The sequence below is a fragment of the Nelumbo lutea genome, chromosome 5 (genome assembly GCF_056320005.1).
Source record: "Nelumbo lutea isolate HS-2025 chromosome 5, American lotus-T2T, whole genome shotgun sequence".
Classification (NCBI taxonomy): Eukaryota; Viridiplantae; Streptophyta; class Magnoliopsida; order Proteales; family Nelumbonaceae; genus Nelumbo; species Nelumbo lutea.
Genome location: NC_142688.1, coordinates 46,733,030 through 46,754,389, shown reverse-complemented (window position 1 = coordinate 46,754,389; position 21,360 = coordinate 46,733,030). Strand labels below are relative to the sequence as shown.

At 39.7% G+C, this 21,360-nt stretch overlaps 1 protein-coding gene across 2 annotated transcripts in view; it reads left to right on the top strand.

Moving 5' to 3' along the window:
• The window catches only part of LOC148852161 (uncharacterized), a 35,480-nt gene that overhangs the window by 12,266 nt on the left and 1,854 nt on the right, over nt 1-21,360 (top strand). For both annotated transcript variants that reach the window (XM_088944197.1, XM_088944198.1), the window contains exons 4-5: nt 9,073-9,172; nt 20,216-20,398. In XM_088944197.1, the coding sequence (XP_088800323.1) occupies nt 9,073-9,172; nt 20,216-20,398 (283 nt within the window). The remainder of the gene's footprint in view (nt 1-9,072; nt 9,173-20,215; nt 20,399-21,360) is intronic.

Genomic DNA, 21,360 nt, shown 5'->3' with positions numbered 1-21,360 from the left:
TCAACTTTAGCTTCCTTGGTAATTCTTCGGCAATTTTCTTCCAGTCTTTCGGTAGAACTGTCAGAGTTACAATAAACTTCTTCTCCCAATCATTCTTGAGCCTGTTTGCAGACCACTCTACAGTCCTTATTGCTTGACCCAAAATCTGCAACTGTGTAAATTCTTTGGTTTGCTCCTTGTGCTCTCTCACTAGAGAGCCTTCACTACCCCCCAGTGTTTCTTATACAACCTCCACTCTACTGCCTGCTCCAGCTTTCTCCCTAGTGATGAAATCCTTCAGAGTTCTTGATTTTTCCTTCAAACCAAACACAGCCTTGGTGTTAAGTGCCATCTCTGAGCTTTGTATTACTTACAATTACAAAGGCACCTACATGTGTTGGTTTGCACACTGATTTACTGATATATGCTGCCTATCATGAGGACTTAAGAAAATATTAAAAATAATTAGCACTGGATCAGCATTAGCATGTGCTGGAACAGTGAATACGAGGTGGAATCTGATGCTGACTCCCAGGAAACGGAATGTCCTTATTACATAGGTTACGAAAGTGGAAACATACAACAAATGATTTTTTCTTATTGGGATCATAGAAGAGTGAACACTAATGCAGAGCTTCTAGGGACAATAAACATATGCACTTAAACATTGAGGAGAAAAGCTTGTTAGTGCATTTATGGGTAGAAAGCATGTCTTTATGTAAGGTTGGATGATAAAAATAAATATAAAAGAGCAACTTAACTATCAAGAGCATATGAGATAGCTGAGGCTTGAAGAAAAGAGCAATGCAACTATCAAGAATGTTATATAATCATTATTTTGGAGGTTTGCCCTTAAGAGAATGTAATACCTATAGCAACTTATGGAATTATTGAATCTTTTTTTTTAATCAGCAACACAGAAAAAAAATTATTAATGAAAGAGAGCAAATACAACAAGTTGTGAAAAAAAAAAGTCCAGAATAGGACTAGCCCCCCATAAGTGTTGCAATTGTTCCCAAAACAAATTTTGTTTCTGATCCTGTTTCTTAGCAAGATTGTCTGCCAAGCTATTAGCATATTTTCTAATCCATCTTACTTGAATATTCAGATCTCTTGAGAGCCATTGGAATCAAGGTTCAAAGTATCGACATGTATTGGCCCATATCAGCCGATACGTATCATTCCGGGACCCCTACCGGTGTATCGATATTTTGAACCTTGATTGGAAGTGCCTAAACTCATTTTTGAGCAGCCAAATCACCCCTTATGGAATTATTGAATCTTGAATTTTGAGGATCAGATATTCAGTTTGAGTTACACTCTTGGAATCTGTGTAAGATCAGAATATACATGGTAGATGGGAATGGAATGGATGGAAAGGTTAATAAGGTAGTATTTGGAATTGAGACAAATATGCAAAATTTTAAGCTACAACCAAGAAAAGAGAAATGAGAAGAAAATAGCATGAGAATAACTAGAGGAGTTGCACCTCCATTCTTGAATATCAGAATCAGTCACTGCCTCACAGGTTGCAAGAAGTGGAGGCATTTACAGGCATATCTGTTGATATCTTGGTTTGTGAGTGGAGACTAATTGCTTGGTTCCACCCTGACTGGGATTTCCTCCCACCCAAGTGGATATTTCATTAATCTTAATTTGATAGGTTTTCTCTTGGAAATCCTGAGCCTTATCTGATTAGAAGTGTGTATGGAGAGCATAGTTGTTAAGGCGACGCCTAGGCGACAAGGCGCCCTTGGAGGCTCGCCTCGCCCAGTTGCCAAGTAGTTTTGTGCACTAAGCTACATTTGTTTGCAATACAAATGCCGAACCAGAGTATTTATGTACTGTGGTTCGCGTTTGCGAGCCTTCATTTGACATGTAAAAAAGTAATGATTATCAGATCAAATATGTATTTTCTGACATTTTTGTACTCTGAAAAGAGAGCATTACTGTACCTATATTTTGGATACAATCTTTTATTCTTTTGATAATCAACTTTTTAACCAAAGTTAAGGCATTGGAGCATTTAATGATGGGGCCCACACTTAGCACTGATTTCAAATAAACAATATGCGTGCAAAAATGGTTTAAAATCTGAACCGTGTTTGCATTCATGAACCGAAAAGAGGATAAATATGCAGTGTACATATTTGCGTTTGCATTGCAACCAAACACAGCCCCATGTTATAATTATAAAATAGGCATTATTAAACTAGAATACTCATTTTATGTGTTTATGTATTAATCTCTTTTTATTATTTTCTTATTTGTTAGGGTTTAATCAACACAAACATTGCTAACTGCTGTATTGAATCCATGGTTCAAAGTATTGATACACCTCTGTGTATCGACAGAGGTGTTTCAGTACTTATAATGATACTCCCCCTATTTTTTTTTATTTCTTGGGTTTCCAATTTTATATATATATATATATATTATTTTAAAAAATGGGTTCCCGAAAACACCTGTAAACATGTGTATTGGGGCGCCAAAGATACAATACAATACACCCGATACGGGGTGTATCGTATTGAAGCTTTGGTCCTTGATTGAATCCTCAAAGATTTCAGAACTTGAACCAATAAGCAAGGGAAGAGCTTAAAATTTTGTCTAATCAACACATTTTCTTCGTACAGATCTTCTTCTTCCACCTTTTCTTTTCTTCTTTTCCTATAACAAAAGTAGGGGTTCAGCCCCTATATTTTTTGAATTTTCTTTCCTTTGTTCATTTTCTTCTCATAAAATGTTGATTTTCTAAACTTAAAACATGAAATTTATAATTATCTTATAAAAATTATGGGTAATTATTAAGGAAAGAAGGTTATGGAACCTAGGGAGCTACCCTAGGATATATGGTTTTACTTAAAAAAAATCCATTGCCTAGGCGACTAGGCGACAAGGCGCCCCCCTGTCACCTAGCCTCGCCTTGGCACCTTAAAAACTATGATGGAGAGTGTGGAGGAGCTCCGTTTTTGGTCTATACTGGTCCGTCTGGTGAAGGAGATTTACGAAACTTAACTTCATCTCTCTCTTTTGTTATCTATTGACTTTAAAGGTCTGACTATTGGTGGTGGTTCTGGAACTTATTTGAAGTAAAGAGCTGTTGTCTAGGGTTGGTGTTGGAGTTTTAAAGGGTTGGAGGGTTGAAGGACTGAGCCAAAGAGGAAAATTGGCTTGGAACATGATCCCTGCTATGGTACTCTGGTGTTTGTGGCAGGAGAGGAATGCAAGAATGTTCAAGAACAAATGCAGCTTGGCTGAAACAGTTTTTCAGAAGGTTTGCGGGAGATGCTTTTGTAACTGGCTACACAATCTGTTTAAGAATATAGATTATAACTCCTTTTTTTGCACATGAAATCTTTATGTAAATCAGGGCTTGGGGGGTTAGTGCTGCAGGGTAGCTTTTTGTATAGCCTCTGAGTACAGCTTCTTGTTGTATATTCTCCTTTACTTTCTATCTATCAATATAATACAATACTTTACCTTCTCTCAAAAAATTATTGAGGGTGGTTCTGATATTGTTATTGGATAGATGATTAATTCCTGTGGGTTTGCGGAGATAGCTGTGATTTGTGGACAGACTATCACCTGAAGTATACACCATACCGTCTCCAACTTGGACGAAGAACCAACAAGACACTTGCAGTATGATTTCCAATTAACAGTTTTTGTATAGCAGTTTTCTGTCATGTAGGTAGGGAAACCATCAGACGTTTATTTTGACTGGAATTAAAGGTTTGAAGGTTTTATTGGCTCAACTCATCTTTTTTGAGAGCTTGAAAATCATGTTTGCTGGAATAAGGCTGCCGAATGAGAAGAGAAGAAGAAGAAGGAGAAGGTAAGAGAAGGGCGGCAATTCCCTCTCAGCCAGCGCTATTCTATTATATATAAGAGCATTACATAATGTTACATAAATAGACTAGAACGCCCCTGATTAGTGATGGGACACCTAGTCAAATAAAACACTAAATAAGATTAGGCCCATTAACTAAGGCCCAATAACTAATGACTTAAGACCCAACAATGATAAACAAACAAATTAAGACAGCCGAACCAACACTCCCCCTCAAGCTAAGCATAGATGTCAATCATGTTTAGCTTGCCAAGTAAGTCCAAGAATTTCACTGTAGCGAGCCTTTAGTTAGAACATCTGCAATCTGCATCTCGGAGGGAGTATAAGGAATGCAGAGTTCTCCTGAGATGATTCTTTCTCTGACAAAGTGGCGGTCTATCTCAATATGTTTCGTTCTCTCATGTTGCACTGGGTTATTTGCAATGTTGATGGCAGCCTTGTTGTCATAGTACAGCCTGAGAGGGCACTCGATCTTTATTCCAAGTTCACCAAGAAGGATCTTAAGCCACAAAAGTTCAGCAACACCATGAGCCATAACTCGATATTCGGCCTTTGCACTAGATCTAGCAACCACATTCTGTTTTTTACTCCTCCATGTAACTAAATTTCCTCTAACAAAGGTGCAGTACCCGGAAGTAGACTTCCTATCCCCAACAGAGCCAGCCCAATTTGCATCAATATATCCTTCAACTTCAATTTTATTGTTTTTCCTGAGCAGAATCCCTTACCCTGGGCAAGACTTCAAATATCTGAGGATCCTTTCCACAACTTTCATGTGAGGGATTTTAGGAGTGTGCATGAATTGACTGACAACATGTACGACATAAGCAATGTTAGGGCGAGTGAGGGACAGGTAAATCAACTTCCCCACCAGCTTTTGGTATCTTTCCTTATCAAGGTAGTCCTCTCCTACTGACTCCTGTAGACCATGGTTCTGTTCTATTGGAGTATCTGCTGGCCTACACCCCATCATGCCTGTCTCTTGTAGAAGATCAAGGATGTATTTCCGCTGACATATATAGATGCCCTCTTTGGATCTAGCAACTTCAATCCCAAGAAATCTCAGTTGACCCAAGTCTTTGATCTCAAATTCAGTAGCCAAGACCTCCTTTAGTCTTTTAATCTCTTCATGATCATCCCCTGTAATTACCATATCATCCACATAGACAATAAGTGTTGTAAGTTTGCCATTTCTCTTCCTTATGAACAGGGTATGATCTGCCTCACTTTGATTGTCACCCCCTTTCTTCATGGCCCTACATAGCTTCTCAAACCAAGCTCGAGGGGATTGCTTAAGACCGTATAGAGCTTTTCTCAATCTACATACCTTCCTGCCAAACCCATAACCTGGTGGAGGATCCATGAATACCTCTTCATGTAGGTCGCCATTTAAGAAAGCATTCTTCACGTCCAACTGATGTAGCTCCCATGAGAAATTTGCAGCTAATGATAATAGAACTCGGATTGTATTGAGTTTTGTTACCAGAGCAAAGGTTTCTTTGTAGTCAATCCCTTCTTTTTGAGTAAACCCTTTTGCTACCAGTCTAGCCTTGTACCTTTCAATGGATCCGTCCTCCCTATGCTTCACAGTGAACACCCACTTACATCCAACAATGCCTTTCCCTTCTGGTAGATCCACTAAGTCCCAAGTCCTTGCTTTCATCAAGGCTTTCATTTCTTCGTCCATAGCCTCTTTCCATTTTGGTCAGATATTGCCTCTGAATACCTAGTAGGGACATGCACAGAAGAGAGAGTAGACAAAAGAACAATAACGAGGAGACAAATGTGAGTAAGACACAAAATCAGCAATGGGGTGTCTGATAGTACAAGAACGGGTAGACTTACGAAGGGCAATAGGAAGATCCAAGTCAGAGGAATTGATAGGATTACCTTGAGTTTCTGAGACAGGTTGATCCGAGTCCAATTGGTTGCTGTCATGAGTTAGAGGGCCCTTCTTCCTTCTGTTGTAGGTGATTCTGATATCTCTTTGCTGCCTGTTGGAGTCTTCAATAACATTTGCAACATCACTAGTAGTAGCTGATACTATGGGAGCCTCACTAGATTCACCCGGAATACCACAACTAGGTGGATCAGGAGGAGAAGATGGAAGGTCCGAGGTAGAGAGAGGCACAAAGGAGGGAACAGAAGAATCCTCTTTCATCCCACTAGTCTCCCCCTGAAGAGGATTCTGGGAAGAATTAAAATAGGATTGAGACTCAAAGAATACCACATCCTTTGTGACATTTTTTCTTGGTGATTGGATCATAACACTTGTACCCCTTCTGAGTAGGGGAGTACCCCAAAAAGATTCACTTCGTAACCCTAGGATCCAATTTGGTCTTCTTCGGATCCTTGACATGTACAAAGCATACACAACCAAAGACTCTCGGTGGAAGAAAAAAGTCAGGAAGGTGAGGGCAAAGAACAGAGAAAGGAGTTTTCATCCCCAATACCTTGGATGGCATTCGATTTATCAGATATGATGCAATAAGGATTGCTTGAGACCAATAGTTTTTTTGGAACTTTGTGCTGAAAAGTAAGGCTCGAGCAGTCTTCAATAGGTGTCTATTGCGCTCAGCAACCCCATTCTGTTGGGGGGTACTAGCACAAGATGACTGATGAATCATTCCAGCATCCTCCATAAATAAATTCAATGACCTTTCAAAATATTCAGTAGCATTATCAGACCTGAATTGTTTGATTTTCTTGCCAAATTGTGTTTCAATCATTTTGCAAAATGTCATGGTTACCTGCGACACTTCATCTTGTGCTTTTAATAAGTAGATCCATGTGCATCGAGAATAATGATCAATAAAATTGATAAAGTATCAGAAGCCATCAACAAAAATAATGGGAGAGGGGCCCCAAACATTAGAGTGGACTAAGTCAAAAGAAGCTTGAATTTCATTACTAGAAGTTGAATAAACAATTCTACATTGCTTTGATAGTTGACAGACTTCAGAAACTAACTCTTGACTTGAAACACCTTTGAATAATTATGGAAACAACACTTCCAATGATGAAAACGGTAAATGACCTAATCTAGCATGCCACAGATGTAACCTAGCTATTAACTCCACATTGGACTGACTACTAGTAGCAAATGTTTGTAAGGCCGAACTGATGTCTGCATCAAGGTAGTAGAGACCTCCACACTCATGACTGCTCCCAATCGTACTCTTCGTCAATTTGTCCTGAAAGACACAATGAGTAAGAGAAAAAGGTTATGCTACAATTCAAATTTTTGGTAAGCTTTGAAACAGATAAGAGATTTGAAGAAAGATTGGGAACATGCAAGACAGATTTGAGTGAGAGGTCCTTGCTTAGGTCAACCACTCCTTTCCCAGAGATGGTAGAGAGAGAACCATCAGCAACCCTCATCTTATCTTGGCCGGACATTAAATGATAGGGAGAAAATAGAGAAGACGTGTGTCATGTGGTCAGTTGCACCAGAATCAATAATCCAAGAGGCAGGATCAATAGTACTAGTTGCACTGAAGGCAGAGACAATACCTGATCTGGCAAGGGAGGTGGAAGCAAGAGAATTGGTCCTTAGACGGGCTAGGGCCTGACTAAGAACCTCTACCTCATCGACAGTAAAACCCAAGGACCCGGTTCCAGGGGAATTAGTAGTCTGTCCCATGGAAGAAGTAATTGTGGATGAGTGTTTTGAACCATCATCACTGTGACTCGCAGCCAGATTCCCACTTGCAGGTTGACCCTTCTGATGCTTCTTATATTTCCTCAATGCAGCCGGCTTCAGATGCGGATAGAGAACCCAACATGTCTCTTTCACATGCCTTTCTCCTCCACAGTGGGTGCACTTCAGATGTCTCTTGTCCGAGTACCTGTTCCCCCTTTGATTTGTAGAGATTAGGGCCGAATGTTCCATAGACTATTCAGCTAGTTTAGTTTGAGTATCAACCTGCATCTCTTTTATTCTCACCTCTTCATTCCTCACAAGGTAGTAGACATGATATAAGTCTGACGTTTCATCCCTTCCCAGAATTTGGGACCTTATGCTATCATATATTGGATCTAGGCTAGCCAAAAATTTAAATGCTCTACCCTCTTCAACCTGTTTGTCATGCTTTTCCTTGTCTCTGGTATTCTCCCAATCAATAATAAGGTGATGATCTAGCTCTTCCCATAGTCCTTCTAGTGTAGCAAAATATGTTGCAACACTCATTTCCTTGCCTCAAGGCAGCAATGTCTTGATTCAGTCAGTAAATTCTTGCATTACTTTTTTCCTACCCATAGGTTTGAGACACTTTTTCCCATATCTTGGCGGCCGTGGAGAAATGATGAACAATCCTAGCTACTCTTGGAGTCATTGAAACAAGTAGCCAGGACATAACTATAGCATTCTCCTTGCGCCAGCCTGCAACAGTCCTAGCTACACTGTGCCCTAATTACTGTTGTCGCAGACTATAATCTGTTGTGCTACCTTCTGCTGTGTTCTAATCACTACTGCCTCAGCCTGCAACTTGCTGTGTTGGATTTTACTGTGTGCTAATCACTGCTATCGCAGGCTCTAACCTCACCCACAAACAGTTCTAGGACTGTTGAGATCAGTCCTCCCTCCTAGATCTGTTCTACAAAGATCCCTCTTAGCCGAATGGCTACAGTCTGCTGTACTGTGTCTATTAGGGCATCACCTTTTGGGTCTAACTCCCCTTGGGCCCTACAACCAAGGGAAACCCTAGATGTAGGTCCTGCTGTGTTCTACGGCCAACCCTAGGGTTTCTTTGCAGTAACCAAGATAGAAAAGAAGAAGAGAGAGAGTTAGATGCGAGTAGAAGAAGCAACTGTTGTAACCAGGTGAAAGATTAGAGCTCTGATACCATGTTTTCCGGAATAAGGCTGTCGAATGAGAAGAGAAGAAGAAGAAGAACGAGAAGATAAGAGAAGGGCGGCAATTCCCTCTCAGCCAGCCCTATTCTATTATATATAAGAGCATTACATAATGTTACATAAATAGACTAGAATGCCCCTGATTAGTGATGGGACACCTAGTCAAATAAAACACTAAATAAGATTAGGCCCAATAACTAATGACTTAAGACCCAACAAAGATAAACAAACAAATTAAGACAGCCGAACCAACAATGTTAATGGTGATGCAATTTTTTCTTATTTCACGTTCATTATTTTTATGTGTTGGTCAAATCTCCTATCTATTTAAAGTTTTCATTTTATATGGTTATATGGTTTCTGGCATGACCGAGTTCCAATTGCAGGGGTTACAACATTGGAATTCGTCTGATTGATGAATTCTTGGCAAAGTCTAATATCTCCAGATGTGTTGATTTCAAGGAGACTGCTGAAGTAATTGCAAAGGTCTCTCTAAACCTATATTGTTTTATGTATTTATTATTTTCTACAACTTGAAGTTCTTAGTTTGAACAGATTGAGTTACTTGATTCATTTAAATATACCATTTACCTATTTGGTTGTTTCATGGATATGGTTTTAGGTATGCATTTTATCTTATTAATATGATTGATTAATTGATGAAACTAACAAAGGATTAAATGTAAAATTAAGTTTATGGACAAATACCTTAGAAACAAAAGGTTTAAAATAAGTAGGACCAATACAGAATATATGCTATGTAAATTTAATAATAGGAGTGCAAATCAGGGCAAATTTAGAGTAGAAATCTGCTGAATTAGAAAATATGAAAGAAAGTAGTTTCTTGAAGAGAAAAGGAAGAGAGAAGGAGAAGAAGAGAAGAAGAGAAGAAGAGAAGTTGAAAGAAAAGAGAGCAATAATCTGGCCGCCCTCTTCACTTATTATTTATACTAAAATAATAGAACAGTACAAAGACAACTATGCCCTTACAGAGCGGCAAAACATAAAACAACATATATAACACTCAAAAAACATAATAAAATTTGGACTCACATAACTACTGTGGTCCCCATCTCCTATCTAACAACTAACATAAAACATCTACTCAGAAAACATCATAAAACTAATTAATCTTCAACACTCCCCCTCAAGATGGGAGTAAATGTCACACATTCCCAACTTGCGTAGATCATGTTCAAACTTGTTCCTTGCTATCCCTTTAGTGAGAACATCAGCCAGCTGCAAATCTGAAGAGACAAAGGCAAACAAACTTCTCCGGTTGTTATCCTTTCTCTTATAAAGTGTCTATCAACTTCAATGTGTTTTGTTCTATCATTCTGAATTGGATTGTGGGCAATATTGATTACAGCCTGATTGTCACAGTATAACATCATAGGTTCCTCTGCTTTCACCCCAATTTCACTAAAAAGAGATCTAACCCAAAGAAGTTCTGAGACACCATGAGCCATGGATCTATACTCAGCCTCTGCACTTGACCTTGCCACAACCACTTGCTTCTTACTCTTCTAGGAGATCAAGTTTCCACCTACAAAGGTACACACTCCTAATGTAGACCTCCTGTCATCTAAGCATCCTGCCCAGTCTGCATTTGTATAGGATTCTAGCTTCAGATTCTCATGATTTGAGAAAAGAATGCCTCTGCCAGGGTGCTTTTTCAGATATGCAAGTATTCTCTCAATAGCTTCTCAGTGCTAAACTTGAGGTGCATACATGTACTGACTCACAACACTGACAGCATAAGAAATATCTGGTCATGTCATACACAAATGCAACAGTTGGCCCACCATTCTTTGATATCTCCCCACATCCTTTACCAATTCACCATCCACACCATTAATTCTGTGATTTGGATCAATAGGAGTGTCTGCTGGTTTGGTCCCCAGCTTCCCAGTCTCTCGCAGTAGGTCAAGTACATACTTTCTCTATGAAATGAAGATCCCATGCTTGGATCTTGCAACTTCAATCCCTAAGAAGTATTTGAGCTCACCAAGATCTTTGATCTCAAATTCTTGCTGCAATGATTTTTTGAGATCATCAATCTCCTCCAGATCATTTCCTGTCTCCACTATATCATCCACATACACAATCAGAATAGACACCAAAGCATCTCTCCTCTTCACAAAGAAGGTGTGATCAGATTGTGTTTGTGTATCCAAAATGGATGAGTGCCCCTCTGAACCTGTCAAACCAAGCCCTAGGTGACTGTTTCAGTCCATATAGAGATTTTCTGAGTCTGCACACCTTTCCTTTACCAACATTTTCATAAAAGCCTGCTGGAATGTCCATATATACCTCCTCCTGTAAGTCACTGTTGAGGAAAGCATTTTTGACATCAAGCTGGAACAAGGGCCATGAATAGGTGGCTGCTAGAGATAAAAGAATACGAACTGAATTCATTTTAGCTACTGGTGCAAAGGTTTCCAGATAATCAACACCATAGGTCTGAGTATACCCTTTTGCTACCAACCTTGCCTTGTACCTCTCTATCTTGCCATTGGCCTTATACTTCACTGTTAATACCCATCGACATTTGACTGTCTCCTTGTTTGGGGGGAGATCAACTATTTCCCAAGTTTGGTTTTTTACCAAAGCATCAATCTCATCTTGCATGGCTTTTTTCCACTCAGGTTTGGAGAGAGATTTAGTAACATTCTTGGGTATAGACACAGAATCCAGGGAAGAAAGAAAAGCATGGTAGGAGGGTGATAAGGCACTGTAGGAAAGATGGTGTGAAATGCAGTGGGCTGTACACTTTTTCTTCCCCTTACGAAGTGCAATGGGAAGATTAAGGTCGGTGGGATCAGTTGCAGCAATGGTGTTAGGGACAGAAACATTATCATTAGAAAACATAATAGGCTCAAGAGGAATACCTGGAAATGTATATGCCGAATCTGGAGTTTTAGAAGGACTGACAGAGAGTGGTGTGGGTCGAGGATGTGTGGAGTCAACCATCATATGCTGGTGCTGATATTGCTGTGAGGCTGCCCGTAGTGGCTCAAGTAATGAAACTGGAGGTGCAGGTGCTGGTTGAACCGATGCTGGCTGAATTGATGGTGCAGGTGGTGGCTGAACTGATGTAGATGCTGGCTGAACTGATGGAGGCACCGCAGAAACAGGAAGAGGAACAGATTGTGAGTTCTCCTCCTCAAAACTCTCCCCCTGAGGAGAACCACTCGAGAAGAAGAATGTGGATTCAAAAAAGGTAACATCCATAGTGACAAATTTGCTCCTCGACATTGGGTCATAACAGCAATACCCCTTTTGGTTCTGAGCATACCCAAGAAAAACACATTTCTTGGCCTTAGGATCCAATTTCTTGCGATGAGGGCCAAGAATGTGAACAAAAGAAACACAACCAAAAACCCTCAGAGGTATATGAAATATCTCTCCATCTAGAAAAAGAAGGCTAAATGGCACCTTAAACCCCAAAGCCCGTGAAGGAACACAGTTAATCACATGTATGGCTGTAAGAACTGCATCTCCCCAGAACTGCACAGGAACTGAAGCACACACCATAAGACTCCTTGCCACCTCCATAATGTGTCTATTTTTCCTCTCAGCAACTCCATTCTTTTGCGGTGTATATGCACAACTGCTTTGATGAACTACACCATGTTCTAAGAGATACGTGGTTAGGTCATTCTCAAAGTACTCTCTGGCATTATCTGATCTAAAAACCTTAGTTCTCATTCCAAATTGTGTGAGAACCATCTGGTGGAATTGTCGTACTAAGTTAGGAACCTTATCACGTGATCTCATCAAATATATCCAAGAATATCGTGTATAATCATCCACAAACAAGAGAAAGTAATGGAATCCTCCCATGAAGGGATTTGATTTGGCCCCCATACATCAGTGTGAACAATATTAAAAGTAGAAGTACTTCTTTTATTACTTAGTTTAAAAGATTGTCTACAATGCTTTCCTAACTGACAATTCTCACACTCCAAAGTAGATAATTGAACAGACTCAAACAATTTTGGGAAAAGACATTTCAAAGAACTAAAAGAAAAATGTCCCAAGCGATTGTGCCAAAGCATAATCTGGTTTACTGACTCTGACCCACTACTACTGCTGCTGTTAACATGATGGCCCTGATGTCTCGAAATCTCATCCAGAAGGTAGACTCCATTCACCTCACGACCACTCCCAATCATCTTCTTTGACTACAGATCCTGCAAAACACAATTACCAGGAAGAAAGTTCACAGAACAATTCAAATATTTTATCAAAGTAACAGACAGTAGGTTGGTCTGGAGTCTAAGGACATGTAAAACAGATGACAGAGTTATATCATTGGTCACTCTAACTGTCCCCTTCCCAACAATAGGCATATGTGAACCATCTGCTGTAGAGACTCTGTCTCTACCAGAGTACAACTGATAGGAACTGAAAATGGTAAGGGCATTAGTCATATGCTCAGATGCTCCTGAGTCTATAATCCAGGGAGGTCCCTCCTTACCTGAAGTGGATGCAAGATTTGTAGTTGCATATGAACTACCTGTATGTGCAAAGGAAGTGGTGTAGTTGGCTCCTGCATTCTGCTATCCATCTAGAAGGCTAGAGCTGGGTGAATCTTTCTTACTCATAAGCTGTCCAAACCTCTCCAATTATGTTCTCATTGCTGCTACTGCAATGGATTCCCAATCAGTTTGGGAGAGAGGGGCTGAAGAGTCTCTTGTAGTGGCTACATTTGCATTTCCCTTCTTGTTTCTTATCCGAGCAGGCATAAGATTTGGATGAAACTTCCAACAAGTGTCCCTGGTATGCTTAGGCTTCTTGCAATAATCACACACCAAGTCCTTTTTATCTTCCCTTCTAGTCACACTACTCCCCATGTCTCCATTTGGCTTAGGTTTTGTTGTACCAACCATAGCCGATTGGTCAATCCCAGGCTGTCTCATCATTAAATTTCTCCTACTCTCCTCTCTAGAGACAAAAGCATAGGCCTGGGAGAGTGTCACACCCTCCCTAGAAAGAACATGTTGCCTAGCAATGTCAAATTCAGGGTTCAGCCCTGCCAAGAACTCAAAAACCCTATTCCTCTCTACCAGTTTGTGATAAGTTGCTGCATCATTTACATTTTCCCATGCCACAGTTTCTAAGTGATCTATTTCCTACCATAGGGTTTTCAACATGGAGAAATACACAGCAAGAGGTTTTTCTCCCTGTTTCATACTTATCACCTGATTTCTTAACTGATAGGCTCTGGCTTCATTTTGCTTATGAGAGTAGGTTTCAGTCACTCCATCCCAAGTCTCCTTAGTAGTATTAGCCCATAGGAAATTTTTTGCAATATGAGGTAATATATAATTACACAGCCAAGACATTACCATGTAATTGTCTTGCACCCATCGGGAAGAGTCAGTATCAGGTTTCTTCTCCTCCCCAGTGAGATACCCTAATTTTCCACGGGCACCAATAGCCATCTTAGCTGATTGTGCCCACTCCAAATAATTTGTACCATCAAGTTTTACTGTAGTAATGATCCCAGACCCAAAAATATCACTACTACCTCCAACACCCAGTCCCACAGTATCGGTCGATTTCATCTCGGTATTCCAACTCTCCATTTTACTTCAAACAGTTCAACAGTAAGAAAAAAATAGATTGGAAACCTTCAAAAAATAATTTAATACCACACACACAGAAACCAACCCTTTCGAAAGAAGAAAACCCTAGCTGGAGGGAAACCTCTCTCCTTCCCACGCCTCCCAACAGAGAGAAGTGAATTGATCACTCCGAGAGGCCTAGAAAATTTCAGAAACAAACCGCCCTCTTTAGGAAATCAAAAGGAAACTAACAATACCTGGGCACCCAAGATCATATCAAAAACAAAAAGTCCAACTTTTTTGGAACTCTTCCCCATACTCCAGTTCTTCCTGATTTTGATGCCGAACAGTAGATCACCTTCCTAATGTCTAGATCCCACCAAAAACTCCAAGAACTGGGCAATCTATAGCAGATCGATCAGCCCTTTACTACTTCATGCAGTCGGCTGATCGCTGCATGAGAATGCTTCAAGAAACCCTAGCCGATGCTCCAATACCAAGTAGAAATCTGCTGATTTAGAAAATATGAAAGAAAGTAGTTTTTTGAAGAGAGAAGGAAGAGAGAAGGAGAAGAAGAGAAGTTGAAAGAAAAGAGAGCAATAATCTGGCCGCCCCCTTCACTTATTATTGATACTAAAATAATAGAACAGTACAAAGACAAATATGCCCTTATAGGGCGGCAAAACATAAAACAGCATATATAACACTCAAAAAAATAATAAAATTTGGACTCACATAACTACTGTGGTCCCCACCTCCTATCTAACAATTAACATAAAACATCTACTCAGAAAACATCATAAAACTAATTAATCTTCAACACTTAGTATTGGAGACCAAGAGATAATTCAAAATGACCTTTTCCATTACCTTGATTCAATAATTAATAACAAGGGAGAGATTGAGGTGGAACTCACCCATAGAATCAGAGTAGGATGGAAAAATGGAGTTCAGAGTTTTATCTGATGGGTGAATACCACTTAGGTTAAAAGAAAAATTCTATAAAACAGTTATAAGACCGGTAGTGCTGTATGGAGTAGAGCGTCATGCTGTCAATAAATAACATGTCCAAAAAATGAATGTTGGCAGTATACTGAGATGGATTAGTGGAAAAACTAGAATGGATAGGGTCAGAAATGAAGTCCTTCAAAGAAACCTAGGAGGAGCTCCAAGCCTCCAATATGTGGCAAAATGAGAGAAAGTGGACTAAGATGTTTTGATCATGTGCATAGAAGAATATTTACAGCACCTGTAAGAAGAAGTAATCTGTTGCAAGTTAAGGGGGCTAGAAGGGGTAGGAGCAGACCAATAAGGACACAGGTTGAACTAGTAAGAAATAATTTAAGTGCTAATAATTTAACAATAGATATGGCACTAAACAGAATAGAATGGCGAAACCGGATTCATGACCCCATGTAGTTGGGTTAAGGCTATGATGATGATTTATCTTATTGTATTGATCAAAAAAATGATTTATCTTATTGTTACTATAAAACTTATAACATGAAGTCCAAAAACTGGTTTAATATTGATTCTTTTAAGAGTTTATTTATTGAGTTCTCATATACAAAAGATAGAAGGTATGGTCCTATACCCCATGTACAAAGATAAATGGACAATTTATCAAAGGATCATCAAAAGAGATATCATGCAGAAAGCTCAGGAATTTGAATATGCAAAACTCCTTGTAAAGTTAATAAGACATAGTAAACTACATCTCCTGTTTAACTCAAGTTTATACATACATGTCATGGCACTTAAAGAAGAATAAGAAGGGCAGTCAGGCTGCGTTCAAACTACAAAAGCTGCAAAGGACACCTCCCTGAAATTTTGTGTATTTAACAAGGAAGCACAAAATAAGTCCTATACATTTTTCAAATGGTAGAGGCATATTTTTTCACTTTCAAATAAAAACAGATTAGATGACCTTGCTTGTGTGGTCATTAATTATCTTTAGATCCTTTTGATTTAATGCACATACAGCAGTTGGCTTATTGCTTGATAGTTGGTATTTCCATTACTAATTGGTATTAGATCAGCTTGGTTTTCTCTCAAAAGTAGATGCATGTATATTTTGATAATTAAGATACATAGAGGAGAAAATTTGGAAAATAAAGGATGGATAATGAATTGGAATTGGAGGATGGCACATTAACTAATCAGGATGAAATTGCAAAGGCCTTGGTGGATCATTTTAAATCGATTTTCAGAAGGCCTCTATCAGGAAGATGGAAAAGTTGGATTAGACTGGCCAGTTTTAGAAGGTACTGTAAGCAGGAACTTGGAAAAAGAATTTGAGGTGGATGAGGTAAAGGAAGCAATCTTTTCTATGAATCGTTCTAAAGCACCAGCGCCTGATGGATTCTCTATGTCTTTCTACCAAGACTGTTGGGAGTGGATTAAGGGCGATCTTATGTGAGTCTTTGAGGAATTTTATCATAGAGGGATTGTTAGCAGGGGGTAAATGCTACTTTTATCACACTGATCCCAAAGAAGTCTGGTGCTTGCCATCCCAAGGATTTCAGGCCAATCAGCTTGGTAACAAGTCCGTACAAAATCCTAGCCAAGGTTCTCTCTCTTCGGTTGAAAAAGGCCCTCCCATCAATAATCTCTCAATTCCCAGGGGCTTTCATTCAAGATAGACAAATTTCGGACCAAATACTCATTGCCAATGAATGTGCCGAGGATTTCAAGAAATCGAGTAAGAAGGGCATTGTGTGCAAGCTGGATCTAGAGAAAGCCTATGCTTTTATGGTTTGGGAGTTCCTATTTGAAGCATCGAGACAGTGTGGATTTGGAGTAAGATGGTGCAAATGGATTAAGGATTATCTAAAATCCTGCCATTTCTCAGTTCTAGTAAATGGTGTAGTCAAGGATTTCTTTGGGGCCCAAAGAGGAGTGAAACAAGGGGATCCACTTTCTCCCTTCCTTTTCACAATTCTAGTAGAGATGCTTGGTAGACTGATTTCGAGGGCGGAAGAGAGGAGTCTTTTAAAGGGGTGGAGAATGGACGGGAGAGAGTGGTGGTAACTTACCTACAATTTGCGGATGACATCATTATCTTTTGTGAGAGTGGCGGCGAGTTAGATGCAAGAAACCTAAAGATGCTGGTGAATCTATTTGAAAAAGTGACAAATCTAAAGGTGAACCTCAATAAAAGTGTGGTGGCAAGGATCAACTTAGCTCAAGAGGAGATTAACTTGTGGGCTGGGGAGCTAGGCTGTTTACGGAGTGATTGCCCGCTGAGGTATCTAGGTCTTCCCCTTGGGGAAAATCCTAGTTGGAACCCAGTAGTGGAAAGGTTTGAAAGGAAGTTGGCAGTGTGAAAGAGGAACTGCATTTCTTTGGGGGGTAGGATTACTCTCATTAAGTCAACCTTAGCAAATCTTCCGGTGTATTGCATGCCTCAGGCTATTGGAAAGAAGTTGGAGAGGATAATGAGGGACTTCTTGTGGGAATCGGGTGATAAGAAGAAAGATCATTTAGTAAAATGGTAACTAGTGAATAGGAGGAAGGAGTTTGGAGGCTTGGGATTAGGGAGATTGAAGGAAAGAAATAAGGCTTTTCTAGGAAAATGGTATGGAGATTCCCTTGCGAGACGGATAGGTTGTGGCACAAAATTGTGGCTAGCATACACGGGCTCTTAGAGAATGGTTGGGATGCTGGAGTATCTTGTAGGGCTTCTAGCGCATCACCATGGAAAGCAATTCACAAACTCCTTCCACTGCTGCTCGGTCATGTCAGGTTTGATGATCTCAATTCAGGTAACAAAATTAACTTTTGGGAATATGTGTGGGTGGGTATCCCTCCTTTGAAGACATTGTTCCCCTCAATTTATGCCCTTTCCTCTCTTAAAAACAGGCCGGTTGCTGATTTCTTAATCCCTTCTCCCTCCTAGTTCGGTTTTGCCTGGAATTCGGGGCTTCGTAGACATGTGAGAGATTCTGAGATGGGCTTGGTGTCCTCTCTCCTTCAGCTGCTAGATGGGGTGTTTCTTGGTACCTCCAAACAAGATACTAGGCTTTGGACCCCTCACCCCTCCGGAGCCTTGAGTTGTGCTTCCTTCTTCAAAACCTTGTCCACTTCTGCTCAACATGGGGTACTGTTTCCAGTCCAAGAAGTTTGGTTCACCCCATTCCCCCGAAAGTGAGTGCTTATTGTTGGGAGGTCTACCATGGTGCAATTAACACCTGTGATCTGATGCAGAGGACGAGCTTGGCTGATGCCTTTCTTCTAATTGGTGTTGTTTGTGCGAGTCCAGTGGTGAAACTGCTTTGCTCATTTTTGTCTCACTGTCCTGTTGCTAGCTGTATTTGGGACTGTTTTTTCTCTCTCTTTGGATGCATGTGGGATACCCTGATGAGTTTGGAAAGGATATTTGAAGAAGCCAGAGGTAGAATGGCCAAAAAGAAGAGGTAGAATGCTATGGAGATGCACTCGGGCAGCAATGCTTTGGATGATACAGGAGGAAAGAAATCTGAGAAATTTTGAAGAAAAGAAAAGATGCAAGGAAGTGCTGAAAGAAGGGATCATGATAAAAGTGATTTTGTGGGTAAAATCTGTGGGATTGTTCTCAGATTTTACTGTGGACGATATCTTCAGAAATTGGAGGACAGTAGCTTCCTCTTCATCAACTAAAGAGGTCTTAAGAGAGTGGGATCCTCCTGATTCTGGCTTCCTCAAATTAAACTTTGATGGAAGTAGTTTTGGCAACCCAGGAATATATGGAATTGGAGGGGTGATAAAATGACAAAGGGGCTGTGGTGGGGTTGTTCTCAGGCCCTATTGGAAGGGGAGATTCCACTACAGCTGAACTAAAGGCAGTGGTTTTTGGGTTGCAAAAGGCTATGGAGTTGGGAGTGAGAAAACTGGTTGTGGAAGGCGATTCCAAAGTGGTCATAATCTGGTTAAAGCCAAATGAAAAGACTCCCTGGCTCTATAGAAATGAACTTAAGAAGTTTAAATGCTTTTCCAAGGACATGCAGTTGTTAATACAGTGGACTCCAAGAGCGGCAAATGGCTTTGCAGATCAGCTAGCAAAACAAGGGGTTAACAGGGAACATTGTTTCTGGGCTCAGTTGCAAGGCTGGATAATTAAAAGTTGATAGTTGGCAAACTCTAAATTCTAGTGGGGTAGCCGAGGCTACTCATTTCTGTAATCTTTCTAAATTTATAATGAAGTCTCTTTTACTGAAAAAAAGGGATGGATAATGAAAGTTGAATGCCTAGAACACTGTATACAACACAAACAAGAATTTCTAATCCAGTTTGCATTCTTTGAGGAAACGAATGGGTGAAAAATTTAAACTCAGATTACAAATGTAAAATGACTTCTACTAACCCTTTGCTTTTAGAATTCTTCATTCAATGCAAATGCTTCCTTGATAGCCATGTTGAATTTCACCCTCCAAACCATTTCAAGCCAGGGAAACATGGTTGTGTTTGACAGTTTGTTTCTCCTTACACCAAGTGTATTGGATGTAAATCAGTCCCCAAAAATTTGGTAAAAGGGGAAAGGGGTTTATTTCTACTTCAGTTAGATAAACCTTGCATGTCTTTATTTCTACTCAATATTTATTTATAGGAATCTGAAAATAAGGTGAATTCTTAGAAGATGTGAAGCAGGACAGAGGTCAGTAATTGTCATTGGATAGCTTCAATAACAGGACAACATTGAAAAAAATCCCAATTCCAAACATGCCTATATAATATATTTCAGTTATAATGAGATTTATTTGTACTGCAGTTAATTTATGTAAGCTTGTAGTATAATGTTCCACTTTTATTCCCAAGATTCTTTTAATTTTCTTTCAAGATGTCCTTGTAATATCCAGATTATCAGTTTATTATAGTCCAATTTTCTTGCTGATCATTTTTTTTTCTCTCAAGATGTATCCATACTCTTAACCCACTGGAAAATTTCAATTGTATATGCTTTCATGATACCCTTCAACAGGTTGGATTCAAAATGTTTTTGGGAGTCAGTGCATCTGTAACCAACTGGGAAGCTGATGGAACATGTTGCAGTCTTGTTTTGGAGGATAATCCCTTGGTTGATTTTGTTGAGCTTCCTGATACATGCCAAGGTCTGTACTATTGCAATATCTTAAGTGGAGTCATCAGAGGGGCCTTGGAGATGGTAAGTACTCTGTGCATTTTGCTAAGTTCCTTGGTTTGTGTGTGTATTTTCTATGAGTTCAAAACAATACAGACAACCAATAAGCATTACCAGCCTGTTATGTGATATTGGTGCCAAATGTTTAGGTGTCCAGATGCGTATGGCACTTTAGAAATCATGGAACAGCACTGCAGTGGCATAATTGTACACGATTCTGAATAAAATTACCTGTATAATGTAAAATTGTAAGCAAAATCGTGTGTGCGGAGTTCTAGGGCCTAGGTGGATAGTTTTTTTAATAAATTAAAGATTTTATTAACTATCAAAATTTAAAGCATTACAAGCATCCCTTGGAGAGGCATGAGGTGCGGCCTCTCCCCAGTCCCCACAATGTTTCACTTTACATCTTATAGTTCAGTCCAATACAAAGCATCCCTATTCACCCCTTGTTTAGCTAAAAGATCAGCCATAGCATTAGCCAACCTCCTTGCTCATTGTATCCTCACATTCATATTTTCTTGTTTACCATTTGAATTTACTAATTTCATTGCAATAGCACCACATTACAGTCCCCAGTTTTTTCAACCACCTCACCACCAACTTAGAATCACCTTCAATTATCAAATATTCTATATTCAAATCATTTGCAATTTGGACCCCTTGTAAAGCAACAAGTAGTTCAGCTCTAACAGAATCCCCACTCCCACTAGACCTGATAACAAAACAATGACATGCCCCTTCTCTATCTCTTAGAACCCATCCTACTCAAGATGGATCAGGGCTGCTTTGGCTGCTCCCATCAAAGTTCAACTTCCAGTATCCTTCAGGAGGCATCCTTACTGAAACTACCTTTGGTTTTGTAGAGGAGCTTCTTGCCACCACAATCCAATTCCTCAAAATATCATTAAAGGAGTATTGGTCGAAGATGTCCATAGTTCTTATCCAATGTATTACTCTAAGCATCACACATTCTTTAATCTGCT